This window comes from Schistocerca piceifrons, chromosome 9, assembly GCF_021461385.2.
Source record: "Schistocerca piceifrons isolate TAMUIC-IGC-003096 chromosome 9, iqSchPice1.1, whole genome shotgun sequence".
Lineage (NCBI taxonomy): Eukaryota > Metazoa > Arthropoda > Insecta > Orthoptera > Acrididae > Schistocerca > Schistocerca piceifrons.
In genome coordinates this window covers 40,363,589-40,388,025 of record NC_060146.1, presented here as the reverse complement: position 1 = coordinate 40,388,025, position 24,437 = coordinate 40,363,589, and the positions used below count along the sequence as shown (strand labels likewise).

General features: G+C 43.8%; 1 protein-coding gene across 1 annotated transcript in view; it reads left to right on the top strand.

The window, feature by feature from the left end:
* The window catches only part of LOC124716676 (hapless 2-like), a 61,616-nt gene that overhangs the window by 19,750 nt on the left and 17,429 nt on the right, over positions 1-24,437 (top strand). The window contains exon 3 of the mRNA XM_047243214.1: positions 21,006-21,380. Within this exon, the coding sequence (XP_047099170.1) occupies positions 21,006-21,380 (375 nt within the window). The remainder of the gene's footprint in view (positions 1-21,005; positions 21,381-24,437) is intronic.

The following is a 24,437-nucleotide window of genomic DNA, read 5'->3' as shown; positions in this document are numbered from 1 at the left end:
GAACCCACGGATGTTTAGTAGTGTGGAAATCTCGTTGTACAGACGTATGACATACCCAATCACCTGACCACGTTCTAAGTCCGTGCGTTTCCGCGGAGCGCCCCATTGTGCTCCCTCACGGTGTCTAATGACTACTGAGGTCGTTGACATGGAGAACCTGGCAGTAAGTGGCCGCACAATGCACCTGATATGAAGAACGTATATTTTTGGGGGTGTCCGGATACTTTTTATCACAACACCAGCTACTAAAAAAGACATCGCTCATTAATATTGCTAAACTATACAGTACATGTAACTGAAAGCGGGAATAGGTGCAGGAAAGGGCGGGGAGGGGGGGGGGGGGAGGGGGGTGGAGGCAGACAGTGTTGAAGGATAACTTTATTTAATTAACTGGTGACCAAAACTGAAACTATTTTTTCCAGCGTAAATCTGTTACGCATTAACGCATTAGAATATCTACCAAGTTTCGCTGGCATACGATAATTGCAGCCCGTACTGGACCTCTCTGAGCCGCTGCACTTTACTTATAGGCAGCTGGTTCATTCGTGTGGTAATTCGTTACCCGACACATCACTCTCTTGTTTACAAATTCCGTTCCAATTGCAACGTTGCCACCCCGCTGCTACGTAATCTTAATAGCAGCTGTAGTTTTGCATTGTGCAGACGAGTGCTAACCACGCACCAAATTTCCATATATACGGACCAGCTGGGGACGAAATCTACCCAAAGGAGTTATAAATGTTACTTTTCTTATTTGTAACGACAAACTCTCTTCAACTGTTTTAACATAACGAAACGATGTTTGGATGATGATCAAGTTTTGTAGTTTCTATTAGCTAGTGAAGACTGCTGGCTCTTTGCATACACTAGATTCTTTTTAAGATGCAACCAAGTTTAGTGACAATCAAACAAAAACATCAGATCATGAAACTGACAGTGAAATAGGGGATAGAAGAAGAGACTCATAGCCAAGAAAACAAAGAAACAGCAAGACAACATAACTATTTTTATGGAAAAACCTTTATAACTGAGAATCTCAAGATGGTGTGTTAGAATTTTATAAAACTCGGCAAGGCATTGATCAAAGCAAATGTCAAAGAGAGGAGGCTGAATTCCAGAAATTTTTCTGAAAATGGTAGCGAGGTAGATGAAACTGCAGTACAAGCCCGGGCGGGACCGAGTCAGACAAAAAAGTCAAAGGTGTCACGCCTTAAGGACACAAAAACTGCCAAAACATTTTCTAAATGTGAAAAATTCCTGTGTACAATGCATTCCACGGACAAAAAGGTGTGCTTGACTGTGACGAACGAAAATAAGTGATTAGTTGATCCGTTCATGTACTTACGGACATTTTGTAATTTAAAGTCATCGGTTAAGTTTTTCCTTATAGTTTCGTTACTTAATCATTATCTGATTTGTAAACATGTTTCTGGACATGGTTGAAGTAGTTTTTTTTTAAGTTAATTCTAAATTCTCTGTTTAAGAGGGCAAGGTTAGTGTATAAAAAGTGGCTCTAGGCACTATGGGACTTAACATCTGAGCTCATCAGTCCCCTAGACTTAGATCTACTTAAACCTAGCTGACCTAAGGACAGCACACACATCCATGCCCGAAGCAGAATTCGAACCTGCGACCGTAGCAGCAGCGCGGTTCCGGACTGAAGCGCCTAGAACAGCTCGGCCACAGCAGCCGGCGGCTAATGTATAAGCATTAACTGTTAGTAAGCTCACATTTTCTTTTTTAATAAATATAGGTTTTTCATAAATAGAAGCCTTTCTTTTATTTTTCTTTATCAATAGTTTAGAGAATCATACTGGGTTGGTGCACAAGTTCGTAACGTTTTTCCATAAGTTTAGTAAACTCAACAGATACACATAACAGAGACGTTGGTCATCAGTAATATACTCGTATTCTGCTTCACTATTTACAACGGACTGCCAAAGCTGGACTGAACTTTTCGATTCACCGACTGCAGAAATCACGTGGTTTTGAGGCGAAGAACACTTCGAGTCATGTGCGAAGCGCATTTCTGTCCGGAAAGGAAGTTCTTTGAAGGTTGTTGGGTGGACAGCGGAACAGGTAAAAATCTGAGGGCACAAGATGAGGTGAATAACATGGGTGCGGCATCACTTGCCAACTCAACTCCTGTATAGTGTTCTTCTCGTGCGTCTAGCAGAATACGGGCGAGCGTTATCGTGGAGTAGCATCAATCCACGCAGTCTTCCTGGTCGTCGCTCTTGGACTGCGTCTGCGTGACGTCTCAGATGTTGACAATAAATGTCGGCGGTGATGGTTACATCTCGGGGACGTAATTCGTACTACATCACACCGTTGCTTTTCTATCAGATGCATAACATTATCTTCTGCGGATGCGTGCATGTCTTTGTATGGGGAGTTCTTACTTTGTTCACACGCAGCCATTCCTTTCTTTTCCTTACGTTGGCGTAAAGACACCGTTTTTCGTCACCAGTAGCGATGCATGATAGGAATAATCGGTAATGTTCATGAGCCAACTGATCACAAACAGGCAGAGATGCACACATGGCCACACACTCATTTTTGTGATTCTGACTTAGAGCATGCGGTACCCCTGCACCCGATTTTTGAAGCTTCCCCACTGCATGCAAATGTCGCACGATGGTGGAATGATCGCAGTTCTCGAGCATAAAGACGTGGATCATTGTGGATTAATGAGTTTAAATGATATTCATCAATCTCCAAAGATTTTCATGAATGTCGAAAGGATCCTCCCTAAAACGAGAAAAACATTCACTTGCCGTGCTCTGTCCAATGGCATTATCCTCACACACATTTCAAATGTTTCTAGCTGCCTCCACAGCTGTCATCCCTGTATTGAACTCAAACAGAAGAATGTGTCGGAAATGTACAGAAATTGACACTCCATTTCCTTGCGTCCACAGCTGCACTCACTATCTCCAAACGACAAAACGACGACAAGAAATCTCAAGAAGCAACAGTAAAGTACAAATGAAAAATGGCAATCGACAAGCAAATCATAGCAACCGAAATACCAACATGCAGAACAAAAACGTTACGAACTTATGCACCAACCTGCTGGAGGCGAATAAGTTTCCGATGATATCGTAGAACTGCATACTTGTACTTGCCAATTTGCGTGACTTCATTTTTTCAAGGTGATAATTAAGACTTTATCCCTCGTATTTACATTACTGCCACACCTATGTCTTCGATTAATTTCCTGTTCCACGTATTTGGTGTATCTCCCAGTAGTTCCACACACGCATCTCCCTATTGTCCGTTTTAGAATTATTTGCGCATTGATATCTACATCTGAATGTCACAATTTAAAAAGAACTGGTAATGAAATAAGAAAGTATTTACCAGTATATAATTACTTCCCTGATGGCGCTGCAAATGAATACATTAAAAAGCATGAAGTATCAAAAGCAGAACACGATTCTTGTACTGACACTAACAGAATACACCATCATTTATTCGACCGAGCAGATGACACATCAAATGAATATTTAACATCCGTTTTTCGTTCATTTAGGCAGACAGTAACAATACACCAAACTGTTCACAAATTGAACATTTTTGCCGTATACGTCGAGCAATAAAACTACAAATGCTGAGGGGCGACAACTCAGTCCTACTAATACTGGAGGGTTTCCGATTGCATTTACCGTAGTGATAACGTGTAAGCAGATGGCAGTACGAATTAGCTTCCTACTTTTGTAATACCAAGTTTTGTTATTACCAAATTCCGACAGCGCAATAGCCATTACAATACAGATATGCTGAATGACCTGGAAAATATCGTCAGATGTATTATGCGAAAGAAGAATAAATCTTAAGAGTGAAGGAACGACGCATAAGTTAGTAGTGAAATCTGCAACACGTATGGAGCAGGGACATGGGCACTAGGGCACCTTGTAAGGCAACGGAAAGAACCTAAATGAGAAGAAGAATTTGTGGCGTCGCCAGAGCCGATAGGATCAGAAACGAGAGAGTGAGGCAGCGTTAAAGTGACGACGTTAAAGCGACGAAGGTATGAAAGAAGGTCCAGGTGAGAAGACTGAATTGGTATGGACATGCCATGAGAACGGACGACACCTGTTTTGGTAAGAGAGTGGTATATATGGTAGCGGAAGGTGAGAGAGGAAGACGAAGAAGAAGATGGATGGACTGTGTACGCGGTGACTACAGGGAGAAGAGTCTAACGGGAAGACCATGCGAAATGGAGACGATTTACAAAGAAGTCGACCACACGTGAGTGAGAAGAGGCAAAGGAAAAGAATAAGAAGGATTATTTAATGCCGGCCGGTGTGGCCGAGCGGTTCTAGGCGCTTCAGCCTGGAACCGCACGACCGCTGCGGTCGCAGGTTCGAATCCTGCCTCGGGCATGGATGTGTGTGATGTCCTTAGGTTAGTTAGGTTTAAGTAGTTCTAAGTTCTAGGGGACCGATGACCTCAGATGTTAAGTCCCATAGTGCTCAGAGCCATTTGAACCATTTGATTTGATTATTTAATCAAAATAATCCTCATTCATTGTTCCGACTCAGTTGCACATTTTAATTAAAAATGTGGAACTGAGATAGAATAATATATGAGAAATATTTTAATTATCTTAACAGTTGCTGAGTCCTTCAAGACGGTTGTATCGACTTTAGTGATTTATTTAATCGGTGCAATGAAAGCATGGCTAGTTGTAGTTTTTTATGATACGAATATATCATTTTTAATTCCACTCCATTATTTTCATCCCCTGCATATCCAGCTTAGATTCTTCAGTGCCTTTTTCAATGTGCAGATTGAACAACACAAGTGAGGGGTTAGGTCTCTGACGAACCCCTTTCTATAAAAACGTCCAATTTCAGTCGGCATATGTCTGTTCTTTATTTCCAAATTATTGTTTTCGGGCCGGCTGCCGATCTTCAGATCTATTATACAAAAATTAACAACAATTGATTGAAAACTTAATACGATATTGTTTCAGAATTTTACGAAATTAGTTACTACACAAAACGCACAATTTTTTACAGTTACAGAGTAACCCGTCGATACACGGCTGCTAGTTCACTGCCGTAACTAAACACATCCAAGCGGGCTAAGACTTTACATTAGAATTTTTTAAGAAAACCAAACTGGTGCAATACTTGTAACGCTGAGAAGTGCCCTCTGTCTGCAGAAAATGGATTGATCAATAAAAAAATTCCTAACATATAAACGACGATTGTGATATCAATCCATTTTTCGCAGACAGCAGTTTAAAGCTTTACAAACGTTGCACCAATTATGTTTCATTAAACATCGGCCGAAGAGGCCAACCGGTTCTAGGTGCTACAGTCTGGAACCGCGCGACCGCTACGGTCGCAAGTTCGAATCCTGCCTCGGGCATGTGTGTGTGTGATGTCCTTAGTTTAGTTAGGTTTAAGTAGTTCTAAGTTCTAGGGGACTGATGACCTCAGAAGTTAAGTCCCATAGAGCTCAGAGCCATTTGAACCATTTTTCTCCCTACATAGGTAGGGAGCAGGAGAAAGTTGACAATTTTAATTGCCAGAAAAGTACTTACTGCAAACGCCTTTGTTTCAATGATTGCCCCCCAACTGGAGTATTATATTTGTGACAGTCTCTCCCCAATTTCACGGTAATACTGCACGAGCTTCCGTTCTTTGAACTTTTTTGATGTCCTGTGTCAATCCTATACGGAAAGGATTCCATATCACACATCAATACCACAGGAGAAGACATACAAGCGTAGTGTTAGCAGTATACTGTATTTAGTTCTCCTGTTGCATCTTTTAAATGTTCTGCCAATAAAACGTAGTCTTTGGTTTTCTCTTCTCCAGAACATTATATATGTTCGTAATTACAGTTCCTTGGTACTTAATTGAATTGACAGCCTTTAAATTCGTATAATTTATCGTATGATCGAAATATAGCGACTTCCTTTTGGCACCCATGTGGAAGACCTCACACTTTTCAATAACAATGGTCAATTGCGACATATTGCACCATACAGATATCTTGTCTAAATCATTTTGCTATTGGTTTTGAGCTTCTGGTGATTTTACGAGACGTTAAATGAACGTATCATGTGCAAACAATCTAACAGGTCTGCTCAGATGGTCTCTTTTATCGACTATATACCTTACGAACAGGTATCACTTCTGTTTCTCTCAGTGACTTTTTCGTCAGTTACTTGCAACTGTGACCTTTCTAACATGAAATCACGAGTCCAGTCGCACAGCTGAGATGATACTCTGTAGGCAAGCAGTTGTGATTTGAAGTCATATCTGAAGAACACTGTTAAAAGCTTCCTGGAAACATAGAAATGTGGAATCACCTTGAGATTCTCTGTAGATAGAACTCATTACATCCCGTGAATAAAGACTCACTGTCGCTTTTGTAACGAAATAATTCGTCCTGTAAACAGCCGGCTGTTGTGGGACAGCGAGTGGCGACCGTGCAAGGATGCGCGGCGCCGCCACGTGCTGTCCACCCAGACGGGTCGGCGCTTTCTATAGCCGTGGCAGTTACTGCGCTCCTCTGGCAGAACGGCAAGCGAACTGCCCCGGGACACGTGGCTTACAGAGCCGGACCAGGCAGCCAATCAGCGGAACGAGTCCTCTGGCCGACCAATTAGCCACGAATGTCGCGGGCAGACAACGCGCTGAGAGCAGCGCCCCAGCAATCACAGGTCGCCGCTCCGGCACTCTTTCCTCATTAGCGCCGAGCTCCGCTCCCAAAAGCCTGCCTGCAATTGGCCGCCACTACACTTCAAACTGATCGCCTTTCTCCAATTGTTTCACTTGTCTATACAGCACTGCAGGGCAAAAAATAGTTGGCATTTGTAATTGAAAAGGATGAATGCTCACTTTGTGATCCATCCCGTCAGAATGGAGAATTCGTTTCTCACTGCATCTGGCTGCGGAATACACTGCATTTCTGTACTGATGAAGATGATAATAGCTCTCATGGATGGAGAAACGATTGTCGGGCTAAATCTCGGATGTACACTACTGGCCATTAAAATTACTACACCAAGAAGAAATGCAGATAATGAAGGGGTATTGATAGGACAAATATATCATACTAAAGTCTATTCACCGAGAGCTGGGACGAAACATAAACAGTGTCGCGTGAGCGACTACGCTCGTTTCCAGAGAAAGCATTCGGTGTTCACGTGATACGTAGGGGTGTGGAAAATCCTTGGCGCACGCTTTGCAGCTGGCGGCGTTCGGCTGGCTGCCGAGCTGTCACAGCGGTCCGTGAGAAACCTGGGCAACAATGTACGAAATAAATTTAACAATAATGTTAAAATAATGTTAAACTGAGTTCATTCTGTCGAAGCAGATTTATTGTCATTCAGGCTGCTAACAAAACGCTCCATTAAAACACAATTAATTGTTAATTTTAATAACAATACCAGTAATAATAATGAGAAAGGACGAAACAAGGTTCACTCTGTCGAACTTGAATTGTTTTCATTAAGATTTATAACAAACTGCTCCTCTCTCTCCTCTATAATGCAGTCTAATTTCCACATTTGAGTTTCCACTTTTTCTACGACATGGAGGACGCACTTGTTCCAATCCTCTGCAACCACTGTTCTTACTGCTTCTTCTAGCAGTACTTTAACTTCCGGCATTTTGTATGTTTTCCTTTTCGCTGCAACATAGCCTTTGATTCTGGCCCACACTAACTCGATGGTGCCTAATTCACAGTGGTACGGAGGAATTATGAGAATTGTTTTCCCTGCATTATTCGCCATTTCATCTATTGCGTATTCGTTGTGCGCTGTTCTGTGATTTTTAACTATATCTAAAGTTCTTTCTTCAACATACCGTCTTCGAAATGGATGTTTTTAGATTTTAGCCACTCTGATATATCGTGCTTATTGGAATTCACATTGGGAACTTTTTCTTTTCTCCGAGAATGGTACGGCGCGTTATCAAGAACAATAACTGCATTTTCCTGAAGCCGAGGAAGAAATCTTGAAACCACTTCTCGAAGGTTTCGGCGCACATCTCCTCATGATAATCTCCACTTTTCTTGGATTCGAAAGTCCACAAACATCCTTCAACGAACCCTGCTTTGCTGCCAATGTGTGCGATAATCAGACGTTTCCCTTTACCTGATGGGCCCTTGCTTCCGGTGGATAATCCGGACAGAAACGCTCGTTTTGAGGAATTTGCAGTGTCATCTACCCAGACGTAACTTCGGGTATGTCCTGCGTTCACCCAAGTCTAGTCCAAATAGTAAATGGGTCTGCCTTCATCTCTCAACCGTTTAATGGTTCGAAGATAACGCCGCCTCCATAAAAAGGTGTCATCCCTGTCTATTAGCAAGCTATCGCGTGCACGCCGGACATATATGAAATTCATTTCCCTCAATAACTTGTAAAATGTAGTTCTCCGAAACTTGGCCAGATCTGCATCTTCGTTCACGACTGTAACCACTTTGTCAATTGATGGCAATTTGTTACGAAAAAAAAAATTCGTGTACTTTCCTTCGTATCGCATTTCTATCGAAGTCATCAACATTTTCAGAAAGTTTCTGTCGTAATTTTCCTTTCTTGGTAGACTTCAAAGAGTGTGTGGCCTTGTACCCACTTATCACACGATACATTGAAGAATGTCCAACACCTGTAGCTGCAGCTGTTTTCGAAACAATATCACTCATCGACTGCTCTGGATGTAAAAGTTCCGTTTTATACACATTAAGCACCATGTGCTTCTCAGAAGAACTTAATGATTTCTTTTTTGCTCGCTTCTTTGGTGGACTCAAAACTGACACGTCGACCTCGCTCACTGAATCCGTGGATGACATAATACAGCCGTATGTGATGCTAATGAAATAAGTGAATATGTAAAATAAGAAACCATGTGATGCTATTTGATGCGCACATAAACAGTGAAAGCTCAGCGTGACTACAAACACATATACTTACTCTAATAATCAACAACTAGTCTTTCAAGCGTCTTTACAGATGACCTTAAGCACTAACGAGCTCACACCTGCAACTGAGACGGCCACAGTGACAGCGCCGCGCCAGCGAACCACACAATGCATCGCTCATAAAGGACAAACGGTTGCACCCATCACATTCGAACAAACTACAAAATTAAATTCATACCTTTCTGAAACTTTTCTCGCTTACACCCCCACAAAAGAATTTAAAGGGAAAAAGTTTGTCGCTTACTATATTTCGAATGATGATTTGGTAAAAGTTCTATATCAGACGTGAGATTTTAATTCATTGCTTCACTATTACTGACTCTATTGGGCAGAAAATTTTCAGACGTCATCAACATATAGCACTGAAGGCAACTATAAAATTATTTTGCTGTACGACACACAGTTTAGGAGATATGGCGTGATAAATATAGAGTAACGCGACAAAACAATTTTTCCTGAAAGCTTAAATATTTCTCTTTTTGAGTGAAAATAAATATAAATGTAATGTAAATAAAGGTGTCGGAGGGTAGTTCTCGGATCACTTGATCATGTTCAGATGCCAAATTATAAAAAACGCGACTTTCATTTTTTAATTTCTGACGCACCTGCCTTGTACCCCCCTCGACGGCAGCGCTGTGGTCGCGCGCCTTGCCGTGTTTACACACGACTCTAGTTTCGCTGAATGAACTGACATGTGATTACATTTTCACGCAATTTGGGTGCATAGAGCCTGAGAAATCACGACCCAGAACAGCCACCTCTGGCCGTAATAACGGCCTTGATACGCCTGGGCATTGAGTCAGACAGAGCTTGGATGGCGTGTACACGTACAGCTGCCCATGCAGCTTCAACACGATACCACAGTTCATCAAGAGTAGTGACTGGCGTATTGTAACGAGCCAGTTGCTCGGCCACCATTGACCAGACGTTTTCAATTGGTGAGAGATCTGGAGAATGTGCAGGCAAGGGCAGCAGTCGAACATTTTCTGTATCCAGAAAGGACCGTACAGGACCTGTAACATGCGGTCGTGCATTACCCTGCTGAAATGTAGGGTTTCGCAGAGATCGAATGAAGGGTAGAGCCACAGGTCGTAACACATTTGAAATGTAACGTCCACTGTTCAAAGTGCCGTCAATGCGAACAAGAGGTGACCGAGACCAATGGCACCCCATACCATCACGCCGGGTGATAGGCCAGTATGGCGATGACGAATACACGCTTCCAATGTGCGTTCACCGCGTTGTCGCCAAACACGGATGCGACCATCATGATGCTGTAAACAGAACCTGGATTCATCCGAAAAAATTACGTTTTTCCATTCGTGCACCCAGGTTCGTCGTTGAGTATACCATCGCAGGCGCTCCTGTCTGTGATGCAGCGTCAAGGGTAACCGCAGCCATGGTCTCCGAGCTGATAGTCCATGCAGCTGCAAACGTCGTCAAACTGTTCGTGCAGATTGTCGTTGTCTTGCAAACGTCCCCATCTTTTGACTCAGGGATCGAGACGTGGCTGCAGGATCCGTTACAGCCATGCGGATAAGATGCCTGTCATCTCGACTGCTAGCGATACGAGGCCGTTGGGATCCAGCACGGCGTTCCGTATTACCCTCCTAAACCCAAAGATTCCAGATTCTGCTACAGTCATTGGATTCCGACCAACGCGAGCAGCAAATTCGCGATACTATAAACCGCAATCGCAATAGGCTACAATCCGACCTTTATCAAAGTCGGAAACGTGATGGTACATATTTCTCCTCCGTACACGAGTCATCACAACGTTTCACCAGGCAACGCCGGTCAACTGCTGTTTGTGTATGAGAAATCGGGTGGAAAGTTTTCTCATGTCAGCACGATGTAGGTGTCGCCACCGGCGCCAACCTTGTGTGAATGCTCTGAAAAGCTAATCATTTGCATATCACAGCATCTTCTTCCTGTCGGTTAAATCTTGCGTCTGTAGCACAGCATGTTGGTGGTGTAGCAATTTTACTGGACAGTAGTGTAGGTGTGAAATCATCCCAGCTTTTTATCGGCGCAACTGACCGACACCTTCAAGTGCGACGAACTACGATTAACGCACACACCAGCGCGGAAGCGTATTTCGGTAGGCGCTGTGGCGGCCGACGGCAGCGCGAAATAGGATTGATAGCTTTTGTACCCGAGCCGAAGCTCTTGGAGCAACGTCCGACATGAGGCGTTGCTGCCTGTCCCACTACTGGTCAGGTAATTTTCGCTATTGGCCTCCCAATTTGGCACCTACACAACTGCGCGTCTCGGATCGTCTCGGATTTTGATGAGTTTTTTAGGGTATGTTGTAGAGGGATCTATCCTGTTTACCTGTCTAGCGGCTACTCACTCAATGGTCCCTAGCTTCCGAGAAAACAGATATTGGAGTTTTATGCATACCTACTATTAGAGTTGTAAAACTACCGTTGGTCACTTAACATCGTAACCGCGTTACCTGTACATTGGGTATGTTGCATAACATATCAGACGTTAGCTGATTTCGCTCGCTTTGTTAACGAATGCCGTCAGTATTTTACTAGATTCCCCTAGCAACCGGTAGCGGTGAACCATCTAGAAACTTACTTAGTAAGAGATTACATAAAAGGATGTGAAACCTATGGACCATTTTTGTCCTACGTAGTTATCCTCCTGTCTGTTACTTCTAAATCAGAAGTGTTGAAACTGTCAACGTTTAATTCAGGTTTATGGTTGATTTGCAACGTGAAACAGAGATTTTGTAGTAAAAATAAGAAAATACAGGTTTATCACATCGTGCTACAAAATCAATTTCCTCAAAAAAAGGTAAATTTGAAAAACACAAACCAAAATATATCAAACATCGCCTAAATACTTCGTCTAGCTTAAAAATCTTTTTTCTGTTGTTAATAAACAACTTTCACCCTTATCAATAATAACAGATAACTGTTGCCGTTGGTCATATGAAGAACATTGTGTGAGTACAAAATAACAATAATGATCCAGAATGAGATTTTCACTCTGCAGCGGAGTGTGCGCTGTTATGAAACTTCCTGGCAGATTAAAACTGTGTGCCGGACCGAGACTCGATCTCGGTACCTCTGCCTTTCGCGGGCAAGTGCTCTACCATCTGAGCAACCCAAGCACGAATCACGACCCGTCCTCACAGCTTCAATTCTGCCAGTACCTCGTCTCCTACCTTCCAAACTTCACATAAGCTCTTCTGCGAACAGAAGAGCTTCTGTGCAACAGAAGATCTGTCCCTAAAGACAGATAGATAATTGTGTTGATCCATTTTGCTTGCCAGTGCAACGAGAATAGTTAGGCCTGGAACCTTCCGAAAATTGTTTTCAGACGTTTCACGCTGGGAACGCCAACGGTCATCCGGCCAACGCAACTTAAAACGTGTTTCATCTAAGAAAGCTACTGGTCGCCACTCAGTGGACGTTGCGGTGCTGGTGCGGAAATTCCAGCCCTCGTGGCCGACAAACCGTGGTCAGCATGGGCGCACGGGCCACACAGTTGCTACGGAGATCCACACGCACCAACGCTCACTCAACGATCGTTGAGGAGACACTGCTGGTAGCTCCTTGACTCACCTGGACAGTCATCTGTTCAACAGTTGCACGTCTATTTGCCCCGTATCGTTAACTCCTGTCACCTAAGGCCGGTATTGCACCACAGTTGCATCGGCGCCAGTTTTGGAGAGCATCATTTTGCCATGGGCCGTATACTTTAACCACGGCGGCACGCGAACAGTTAACAAACTTCGCTGTTTCGGAAATGCTTCCACTATTGGTCGGAAACGCAAATGATTCATGACCATTTGGAGATTAGGTAAATCGCTGAGATTCCACACCACGAAAACGACTGCACTGTTTTCTGCGTCCCACAACACGTTTTACATTCCCTAAATCTGGCGTCTGTGAGTGGTCGTCACATAAATACAAACAGGTTCGCACATATGCGAGTGGTTCGAAGACTTCTTAAATAACTGAACCCAGTATGCCGTCTTCGACGGCGAATGTTCACCGGAGGTAAGGCTATCGTCAGGAGTGCCCCGTGGAAATGTGGCAGGACCGCTGTTTTCCTCTGTACACACAATGATTTAGCGGACACGCAGGGCAGCACTCTGCAGTTGCTTCCTGATGATGCAGTGGTGTACGATAAAGCCCGTCTCACACGGAGCAAGATTCGCTGTAAGTTTCCTTGCTGGCTCGCGCGACGGCTACCTTGAGGGCTCCGTCGTCTGCTAGCGGGCTACCTTGCTGGGAACCTTGTAAGATTTCCAGGATGGGTCCGGTGCTATTTTTCTTGTAAGGTTCCCTGCGTGCCACCAGCGTTGGCCAATCATGAGACGTTTCGTTTGTGACGTCAGTCGCGGAAAGCTTGGGCGGGAAGCCTTTGTTGATAGTCGCTTCTCTGCTGTTGTGAGGTGCGGTAGCAAGTTCTTATAATTGTTACGTAATGGCACCGCAGTGGTCCAAGGAAGCGACTGAAGCATTGATATGTACTTATAGGGAAGAACAGTGTCCGTACGTCATGAAAAGCGCAAACTACTATAATAAACACTTGCGTGCAGAAGCACTCGGAAGAGTTGCAAGTGACGTGTGTCTTCTTCGACCATATCCATACGTATAAAATTTGCAAAGGATGTACGATCTTCTATCCTATAAAATAAACTCGTATATAACAGTCAATATTTGTATATTTATAAAGTCAAACAGTAATGAAATGGTGATACTTTTCAAACAAAAGTAGGTGTTATGCGAACTAACCTCAACTCTTTATGAAGCATGGAGAGCACACCTTTTCCAACGTTTCTCCTCTTAATACAGTTTTTCGTCAATTCTTTCTTTCTTCTTCTCTCATTAGCATGCATTTCTGCATCGTTTAGCACCAAAACAGCGAATAATGGCAGTTTGCTCTGAACATCTGTACCTGAAGCAGCCATCTTCGTTCGATACAACATGCAACCGATCACAACACAACTAGCTGCCGATCTTGCACGGTGGGAGAGCTTCGACATGGAAGATAGCCGGCTCCCTTCCCTGCAAGCCGGCAGGCATGCACGCCATCTCGCCAAATTGGGGCGAACCTTGCTCCGTGTGAGACGGGCTTAAGGCGTCGTAGTTGAGTGACTGATGCAAGATACAAGACGACTTAGGTTCAAATGGCTCTGAGCACTATGGGACTCAACTGCTGAGGTCATTAGTCCCCTAGAACTTAGAACTAGTTAAACCTAACTAACCTAAGGACATCACAAACGTCCATGCCCGAGGCAGGGTTCGAACCTGCGACCGTAGCGGTCTTGCGGTTCCAGACTGCAGCGCCTTTAACCGCACGGCCACCTCGGCCGGCCAAGACGGCTTAGGCAAAATATCCAGTTTGTGTGTCGAATGGCAGCTAGCCCTGAATGCGGAAAAATATGTGGATTAGTAGGAAGAACAAACCTATAAGGTTTGACTAGTATCCTGTTTGACACAGTCAAGCCGTTTGAACTTCAGTGGGTAACGTTGCAAAGTGATGTGAGGTGGAATGAGCATATGAAAACTGTCGTAGGGAAGTAGAATGATCGGCCTCGGTTTATGGGGAGAATTTTAGGAGAGGGTCATTCACCTATAAAGGAGCACGCATACAGGACGCTAGTGCGAGCTATTCTTTAATACTGCTCGAGTGTTTGGGATCCGTACCAGATCGGACTGAAGGAGGACATCTAAGCAATTCAGAGGGGGGCTGCTAGAGTTGTTACCGGTAGGTTCGAACAACACGTAAGTGTCAGGAAGTTACTTCGGGAACTCAAATCGGAATCCCTGAAGGGAAGGCGACGTTCTTTTCGAGAAAAATTACAGAGAATATTTCCAGAACCAGGATTTGAACCCGACTGCCGAACGATTCTACTGCCACCAACAGTGGTAATAACCACGAAGATAAGATACGAGAAATTAGCGCTCCTATGGATGCGTATAGAGTGCCGTTTTGCCCTCCCTCTATTTATGAGTGACTGGGTGACTGGAATTCAAGAGTAGGAAAAGGGAGAGAAGGAAACATAGCAGGTGCATATGGATTGGGGGTAAGAAATGAAAGAGGAAGCCGTCTGGTAGAATTTTGCACAGAGCATAACTTAATCATAGCTAACACTTGGTTCAAGAGTCATAAAAGAAGGTTGTATACATGGTAGGATCCTGGAGATACTAGAAGGTATCAGATAGATTATATAGTGGTAAGACAGAGATTTAGGAATCAGGTTTTAAATTGTAAGACATGTCCAGGGGCAGATGTGGACTCTGACCACAATCTATTGTTATGAACTGTAGATTAAAACTGAAGAAACTCCAAAAACTTGGGAATTTAAGGAGATGGGACCTGAATAAACTGACTAAACCAGAGGTGGTACAGTGTTTCAGAGAGAGAATTAGGGAACAATTGACAGGAATGGGGGAAAGAAATACAGTAGAAGAAGAATGGGTAGCTCTGAGGCATGAAGTAGTGAAGGCAGCAGAGGATCAAGTAGGTAAAAAGGCGAGGGCTAGTAGAAATCCTTGGGTAACAGAAGAAATATTGAATTTAATTGATGAAAGGAGAAAATATAAAAATGCAGTAAATGAAGCAGGCAAAAAGGAATACAAACGTCTCAAAAATGAGATCGACAGGAAGAGCAAAATGGCTAAGCAGGGATGGCTGGAGGACAAATGTAAGGATGTAGAGTCTTATCTCACTATGGGTAAGATAGATACTGCCTACAGGAATATTAAAGAGACCTTTCGAGAAAAGAGAACCAGTTGTATGAATATCAAGAGCTCACATGGAAACCCAGTTCTAAGCAAAGAAGGGAAAGCAGAAAGGTGAAAGGAGTATATGGAGGGTCTATACAAGGGCGATGTACTTGAGGACAATATTATGGAAATGGAAGAGGATGTACATGAAGGTGAAATGGGAGATACGATACTGCGTGAAGAGTTTGACAGAGCACTGAAAGACCTGAGTCGAAACACGGCCCCGGGAGTAGACACCATTCCATTAGAACTACTGACGGCCTCGGGAGAGCCAGTCCTGACAAAACTCTACCTTCAGGGGAGCAAGATGTATGAGACCGGCGAAATACCCTCAGACTTCAAGAAGAATATAATAATTCCAATACCAAAGAAAGTAGGTGTTGACAGATGTGAAAATTACCGAACTATCAGTTTAATAAGTCACAGCTGCAAAATACTAACACGAATTCTTTACAGATGAATGGAAAAACTGGTAGAAGCCGACCTCGGGGAAGATCAGTTTGGATTCCGTAGAAATATTGGAACACGTGAGGCAATACTGACCTTACGACTTATCTTCGAAGAAAGATTAAGGAAAGGCAAACCTACGTTTCGAGCATTTGTAGACTTAGAGAAAGCTTTTGACACTGTTGAGTGGAATATTCTCTTTCAAATTCTAATGGTGGCCGGGGTAAAGTACAGGGAGCGAAAGACTATTTACAATTTGTACAGAAACCAGATGGCAGTTATAAGAGTCGAGGGGCATGAAAGGGAAACAGTGGTTAGGAAGGGAGTGAGACAGGGTTGCTATTCAATCTGTATATTGAGCAAGCAGTAAAAGAAACAAAACAAAAATTCGGAGTAGGTATTAAAATCCATGGAGAAGAAATAAAAACTTTGAGGTTCGCCGATGACATTGTAATTCTGTCAGAGACGGCAAAGGACTTGGAAGAGCATTTGAACGGAATGGACAGTGCCTTGAAAGGACGATATAAGGTGAACATCAACAAAAGCAAAACAAGGATAATGGAATGTAGTCGATTTAACTCGGGTGATCCTGACACAATTAGATAAGGCAATGAGACACTTAAAGTAGTAAAGGAGTTTTGCTATTTGGGGAGAAAAATAACTGATGAGGGTCGAAGTAAAGAGGATATAAAATGTAGACTGGCAATGGCAAGGAAAGTGTTTCTGAAGAAGAGAAATTTGTTAACATCGAGGATAGATTTAAGTGTCAGGAAGTCGTTTCTAAAAGTATTTGTATTGAGTGTAGCCATGTATGGAAGTGAAACATGGACGATAAATAGTTTGGACAAGAAGAGAATAGAAGCTTTCGAAATGGGGTGCTACAGAAGAATGCTGAAGATTAGAAGGGTAGATCACATAACTGATGAGGAGGTAATGAATAGAATTGGGGAGAAGGGGAGTTTGTGGCACAACTTGACAAGAAGAAGGGATCGGTTGGTGGGACTGAAGACCACGACAACAACAACATTTGCGAGTGGAACAGTGGCTAGTAATGGTACAGGGTACCCTCCGCCATGCACCGTGGCTTGCGGAGTGTCTGTGTAGGCCTCGCCGACGGCCCACAAATAGCTGCCGCGTCGCGACTGGAAGAGCTCTGGAGCGCGGCTGCCTTTCGGTTTTACACCTGCCGCCGTTTAAGAGGGTATCATGTGTTAGCCGGCGTACGGCGGTGTGGGCCGCCGCGGCCGCAGGCGCGTCAGGAATAGAGTGGGCCGGATGCGCGTCAGTGGCCGGTATTTCTGGACGGCCGGACTCCAGCCGCGCTCTGCGCGCCCTACCCACCCGGACCTGCGACCGCGGCCATTACACGAGGCCGCGATTAATCGCGACGGGTCCCCAGCCACCGGGCACGTCTAAATCTGACCACGCCGGCGACACATCCGCAGAGCAGTATCACACAACGCTCTACCGATTACGTAACGGAACTTCCGTGAAGAGCTGGCGTAAAATTTTGTCACCCGATCAATGTTAAATATGGAAGTAGAAAACCCACCCTGGAGTCTTATAAGAATCGAACTTCTATTTAGGAAAAAGCAAGAAAAGTTTCGAAATGGCTTCAAATTGCATGAAACGTATTCGCAATTGCGAATAAGGACACACACCATCTATGTAATGCAATGGCGACAAAGAAAATTTGTGCCGGACAGGGACTGAGAGTTCCTAGATAACAGAACGCAGCATGTCATTCTCAATGCAGAGAAGTCTTCCGAAGTAAGAGTAATTTCAGATGTGCCTCAGGGGAGTGTCGTAGGACCGTTGCTATTCACAATATGCATAAATGACCTTGTGCATAACATCGGAAGTTCACTGAGGCTTTTTGCAGATGATGCTGTGGTGTATCGAGAGTTTGTAACAATGGCAAATTGTATTGAAATGCAGGAGGATCTGCAGCGAATTGACGCATGGTGCAGCGAATGGCAATTGAATCTCAATGTAGACAAGTGTAATCTGCTGCGAATACATAGAAAGAAAGATCCATTACCATTTAGCTACAATAAAGCAGGTCAGCAACTGGAAGCAGTTAATTCCATAAATTATCAGGGAGTACGCATTAGGAGTGATTTAAAATGGAATGATCATATAAAGTTGATCGTCGGTAGAGCAGATGCCAGACTGAGATTCATTGGAAGATTCCTAAGGAACCGCAATCCCAAAACAAAGGAAGTAGGTTACAGTACGCTTGTTCGCCCACTGCTTGAATACTGCTCAGCAGTGTGGGATCCGTACCAGATAGGGTTGATAGAAGAGATAGAGAAGATCCAGCGGAGAGCAGCGCGCTTCGTTACAGGATCATTTAGTAATCGCGAAAGCGTTACGGAGATGATAGATAAACTCCAGTGGAAGACTCTGCAGGAGAGAAGCTCAGTAGCTTGGTACGGGCTTTTGTCAAAGTTTCGAGAACATACCTTCACCGAAGAGTCAAGCAGTATATTGCTCCCTCCTACGTATATCTCGCGAAGAGACCATGAGGATAAAATCAGAGAGATTAGAGCCCACACAGAGGCTTCTTTCCACGAACAATACGAGACTGGAATAGAAGGGAGAACCGATAGAGGTACTCTTGCGGAGTAGGGATGTAGATGTATATGTAGGTGTAGACTCAAACGGATTTCCCAATTATCGCGAGTAACAGCCTTATCACTGGGCACTGGGCTACCCGAGGAAGCTGCACGGCTGTACTCAAACCTCCATATGCCGTAAACCATGTGCCTACAATCTACTCTTGTACATCCATTACGTATATTCCCGTACAGGGAAGAGATAGTAATTGTAAAAAAAATTTGTTTATTTATAGACACAATCACATATTTATGACACAGTTATAACCGGTTTCGACCATACAATGACCATCTTCAGATGCTATAGGCAGCATACACTGAACACAGGTTCATGCGTTGTCATTTTTGAGAACGAATGAACCTGGGTTTGTGTATAAATAACTTTTCTGCTACCAGTCAAGATTCATATTTTACAAGTACAATGACCTATACCACAGTCCCTGCAACTTCATGTCACCCAAACATCCACAAGCAGGCAGCATACAGGACAGTGCTACATAGGGCAAGTAAAATACCTTTGAACCAAGAAAACAAGCAACTAGAAATAAATATAGTGAGGCAGATTGCAGCTGCTAATGATTACACTCCTAAACATACTCCTAGTGAAGAAAGACCCAAATACAAAGTGCGCCGCGGAAGAAAAAGACAAAAACAAACGTATGACTAGAATCCCCTATATTGACAATAATCACAGGACATTGCAAATTTTTTAAAAAAAATCAGAAAGTAAGACACGAGTTTTCTACATCAAATAAACAACAAAAACTAATACTAATATAAAGTTTAATCATCATCCATACTGAGACCCTAGAGCCTAGAATATACAAATTAACATGCCAGGAATGCTCCATGTTCTACCTAGGACAAAAAGACCGAAATTTCAACACCGGGTACACAGAGAACATTAAAGATTGGACACACAACATCACCACTTGCATTGTACAGGATAAACATTTGGAAAAGTAGAAAAAAAATGTCAAAGGGGATAAAATGATTTTTTAGAGACTCTGGAGATATATTCATACCAAAGAAAATATGAAGGCAGAATGTTAAACGAAAAGCTTTAAAGTGCATCTCTGAATTTAGTCAGATGCTTTGACAAAATACTTAAATAAAAATAGTAACACGTAGAAGAAAGCACATTTGTAAAAGATATGTAAGAAAATTATGATCCATATTGTGAAGATAAATATCCTTTCTACAAAAGTATATCATACTCTGTGGAAGCTCTGTAACATTATCTCTGTCAACTACACTTGAAGACATATTTGTAACCCTTTGTTTATGTATGTTATTCTCGACGTATACCGTGCACCGAAAATTGTGTGTAGTGAGTCTCTGCACAAACGGACCATAAGACAACTGTAAGCATAAGTTCTTCAAAATTTCGCTCTGACTACGTATAAAATTGATAACCAAAAAAAAATGTGCATTTTTTATACACTGCAGTAAAGTCAACAAAGGGAAGCATAACCTCACACATCGAAAACATTACGAAAAACTGCCTTACTACAAACAGAAAACGCTCTTGGAAATGGGAATCATTCTTGTAAAATACGAACAAAATAAAATCGTGACTGGTAGCAAAAAAGTTACGTATTTATAAAAAAAACCATTGTTCTCACAGTCACAGGCTTTCACAAAACCATTTATAACGGGACAAAATCAGAAATTTTGAGGAACAGCGCCTGATTCAGTTTTTTTACTTTATTTAAGGAGAAAAAATAGGAATCATTACTTTTTGAGTGACCCTCGTAATAACTGGTGCGCTCAGAACCATGTGCGTAAAGTGTACACCGTCATCAGGCCCACACTGAAGTGTGAGACAGCCTTCTGTGAATGTTCACACTTATGTAAAGGCCTGCAGCATAGACAAAATTGGTTCACCATAAGACCAACAGAAGTCGGGGGAGACGGAATACATGCTAAAATATCAAAATCAGCGACGGTGTGCTATGGGCCCTTACGGTTCTTGGCGCCTCATTTATTATTTACTGCTCATGAACTATACGCATTCCTCTGTTAACTAAGTAACTAAGCACACTAGTTAAGAGAGCATCACAACTTTTTTTTTGTGAGATTGAATAAATGAATAAACAAAATACATATCTGAGAAAGAGAGATAAGTATTGAGTCAGGTTAGCTGGAATGAGATTAAAGTAGAATATTTCACAGATAAAAAGTTAAAAAAGCAGTATGATGGATAACACTGTGGGGTTGTGTACGTTCTTACTCTTAGGAGAGTAGTTCTTCACAGTTGGCAGCCCTGAGGGGAAACAAAGTGCCGGGGCTTCCCCGCCACTTCTTTTCATTTTGCGGCACCGCCCCCGCCTCCGCCTTCGCCTCCGCGGGGACACGGCCCGGCAGAGTGCATGCGAGGCCGCCGGCGGACAGATGGATGCGGGGGCGGAAGGATGCGCCATTTCTCGGCGCTAAAACCTCGCCACAGCCGACCCCGGGGCTAATCACATCAGGGCGCGGCGCGCGGCAGAGAGCGATGGGCCCGTCCGGCGGCGCGGGTCACTCCCACCCTCCGCCCTCCCACGCGATCCCTTCATCCGTCTCCGCGGCGCAGGGCTCTACAAGGGACGGCTTGTCTTTCCCCGGCGAGAGGGTGAGTTCTCACGCAAGGCATAAGGCCAAGTGTCTACACTCAGCAGTACTACGTGGTACACAGTGTTAATGCATCTTACAGGAGCACAGCGGAAAAATGTCACCCGAGGAGAACAGTGCCTCTAGCGGTGATAATGGCCTCGATTCGTAGAGGAAGAGAGTCCTCCATTTCTTCAGATACGCCATGTGCAGCTGAAGCTACCCATCTTCCTGCACAATAACGGTCCATGCCAGAATGACATAATCCTGTTATAGTGCGTGAGGTGAAACCTGCTGCCGGCCGATGTGGCCGTGCGGTTCTAGGCGCTTCAGTTGAAACCGTGTGACCGCTACAGTCGCAGGTTCGAATCCTGCCTCGGACATGGATGTATGTGATGTCCATAAGTTAGTTAGGTTTAAGTAGTTCTAAGTTCTAGGAGACTGCTGACCACAGATGTTAAGTCCCAAAGTGCTCAGAGCCATTTGAACCATTTTTTTGAAACCTGTTTCACGCCTTCTCCCCACATTTTTATCTTATTTCCACATTTGATTTGCATATGAGATTCTTGTTACTGATTCTGTTTTTATGTGGTGACATGTGCTCGCTGATAACATGATTGGTTAGGGCGTAGCTTTTAGCAATGTAGATCTCATCTGTTTGTACTTAATGTAACACTTCATACTAGAGCAAGTATTTCTCTTTAATGTACAGGGGTGAGGCAGAAAGGACGGACGTTTTTAGAACAGATAGTATTCAGGCTCTGGCGATCGGAGGGGGGTGGGGGGGGGGGAAGGGGGGAGTGATGTGGTAAGGTGATCGGTAGCTCCTGCCATTTTGTTTAGTTAAAGTCATGGAGCTGTGGACTGTGCAACATCGTGTGTTTAGCCACGATAGTTTTCTGCACAATAGTGAGTCTGTCGTTGCAGTGCACCGTGAGTTTCGTCGCCATTTCAATCTCGCCAGACATGATAGTGTTCCCATTCGTAACGCCATATTACATTGGGTAGAATCACTTCGAACACGAGAAACTATTATGAACAAAAAACCACCAGGAGCTCCTCGTTCAGTTCGGACATAATAAAATGTGCAAAGAGTTCGGCAAGCCATACTCCGCAGTCCTGGTCGATCTGCTAGGAGGCACTCGGCTGAGATGCGCCTCAGTAATCGCTCGGTAAGGCGTATTTTGCGTACTAACCTAAAATGTCATCCCCACAAAATGGCCATTGTGCAAATATTAAATCCAAGAGATCATGAACAGCGGCTAAATTTTGCACGAGAAATGGAGGCCATATTTGAGCAAAATGACAACATTATTCTGCTTATGAGTGACGAAGCTCATTTCCATTTGAATGCAATGGTAAATCAGCAGAACTGTCGTTATTGGGCCAGTGAAAACCCAAAACTACTGCACGAGAAACCATTACGTAGTCCCAAGGTGACTGTTTGGTGTGCTGTGACAGGTACAGATGTTACTGGTCCATACTTTTTCCAAGACGAGAACGGAAACACTGCAACCGTAACCTCTGAACGACATAGAGAGATGATCACTGAATTCTTCGTACCTGAATTAAGAAGAAAACGTATTCCTATCCGGCGAGTGTGGTTTCAGCAGGATGGAGCTACAGCTCACACGGCAAGATTGACTATACAAGCAATTAAGACTGTTTTCCGTGGAAGAGTTATTTCCCAGTTCGGGGACATTCATTGGCCTCCTCGTTCCCCTGACCTATCCACGTGTGACTACTTTTGTGGGGTCACCTCAAATCACGTGTGTACGGCCATAAACCACGCACACTTGAAGAACTGAAGGAAGCTGTTCGCGTGGAAATCGTCCAAATAGGCAGAAGCAGGTTCCAGAGAGTTGAAGCCAACTTTCGAGAGCGCCTTGAGAAGTGCATCGCTGTTAACGGCCGTTACCTGGGAGAAATTGTTTTCAAGCATTAATTTTGTTAAATGGCAACATTATTTGAGTGTTATTCTGTAATTAAAAAAATTTTTGAAGCACTCCTAACGATGTATTGTTCATTTGAAAACCATTCATCCTTTATACCTCACCCTGTATATGGCTTTGGGGCTACGGGAACTCTTTTCGATTGGCGTGGCCTGCAGATGTATCTTTTACAGTGTCTCGAGGAACCAGCCGTCACTCAAAAGTGTGCGATTTCGCGGCAACAGACCGCATAAACAGCTGTACGAGCCTTTCAGACCTAATCCTTCCAGTATCCTGGACAATGGGACGGACGGACGGTCGGTGGAGTTCCAGAGCTTTCTGTGGTGTCACCGCCAGACACCACACTTGCTAGGTGGTAGTTTAAATCGGCCGCGGTCCATGTAGTACATGTCGGACCCGCGTGTCGCCACTGTGATCGCAGACCTAGCGCCACCACCAAGGCAGGTCTCGTGATACGAGAGTGGACTCGGCCCCAGTTGTACGAGAACCAAGCTACCGCCCAGTTGTACGCGAACCTAGCTATCGCCCAGTTGTACGAAGCCTTTCTCTCTCATTAGCCGAGAGACAGAATAGCCATCAGAAGTTAATGGCTACGAACTAACAAGGAGCCATTTGTATCAGTGCCTATAGCTTACGAGTATTCAAGAGAGATGTATTCCAAGGAATAAATAAAAGTTAAGTAAAAAGCATCTACATACTTTTCTTCGTATTCATTTATAAGTTCTCATGTTCCAGACTTCACGCCCGTCTGCATTAGTCTAGCGTGCCTTTCTTTTGGCTACTACCGTGTGGCGTAACAGTCTTGTTACGTCACTACACTTTCAATAGCAGAATGGGAGACCAGTAGTGGTATGGGTGAGAACTCTGACTGTTGCTGTTGGTAAACTTTCAGAAGTATAATTGGATAGGCTTTCCGCGGTGTCTAGAGCTGACCGCTTGCCAGTATCCCACTGCGTGTGGACTTCAGACTCCGTTCCACAAGCTCGATATATGGCAACACGTGCGCCTGTAAATTTTCCTAACTATGCCTTTCTGTGGGGATGCAGTGCGAACCTCCCACCGAAATTTCCTACAAGCGAGTCCGGCCATGGGACTGCGGCTACACTCTTTTCACGTTTCCGTAAACA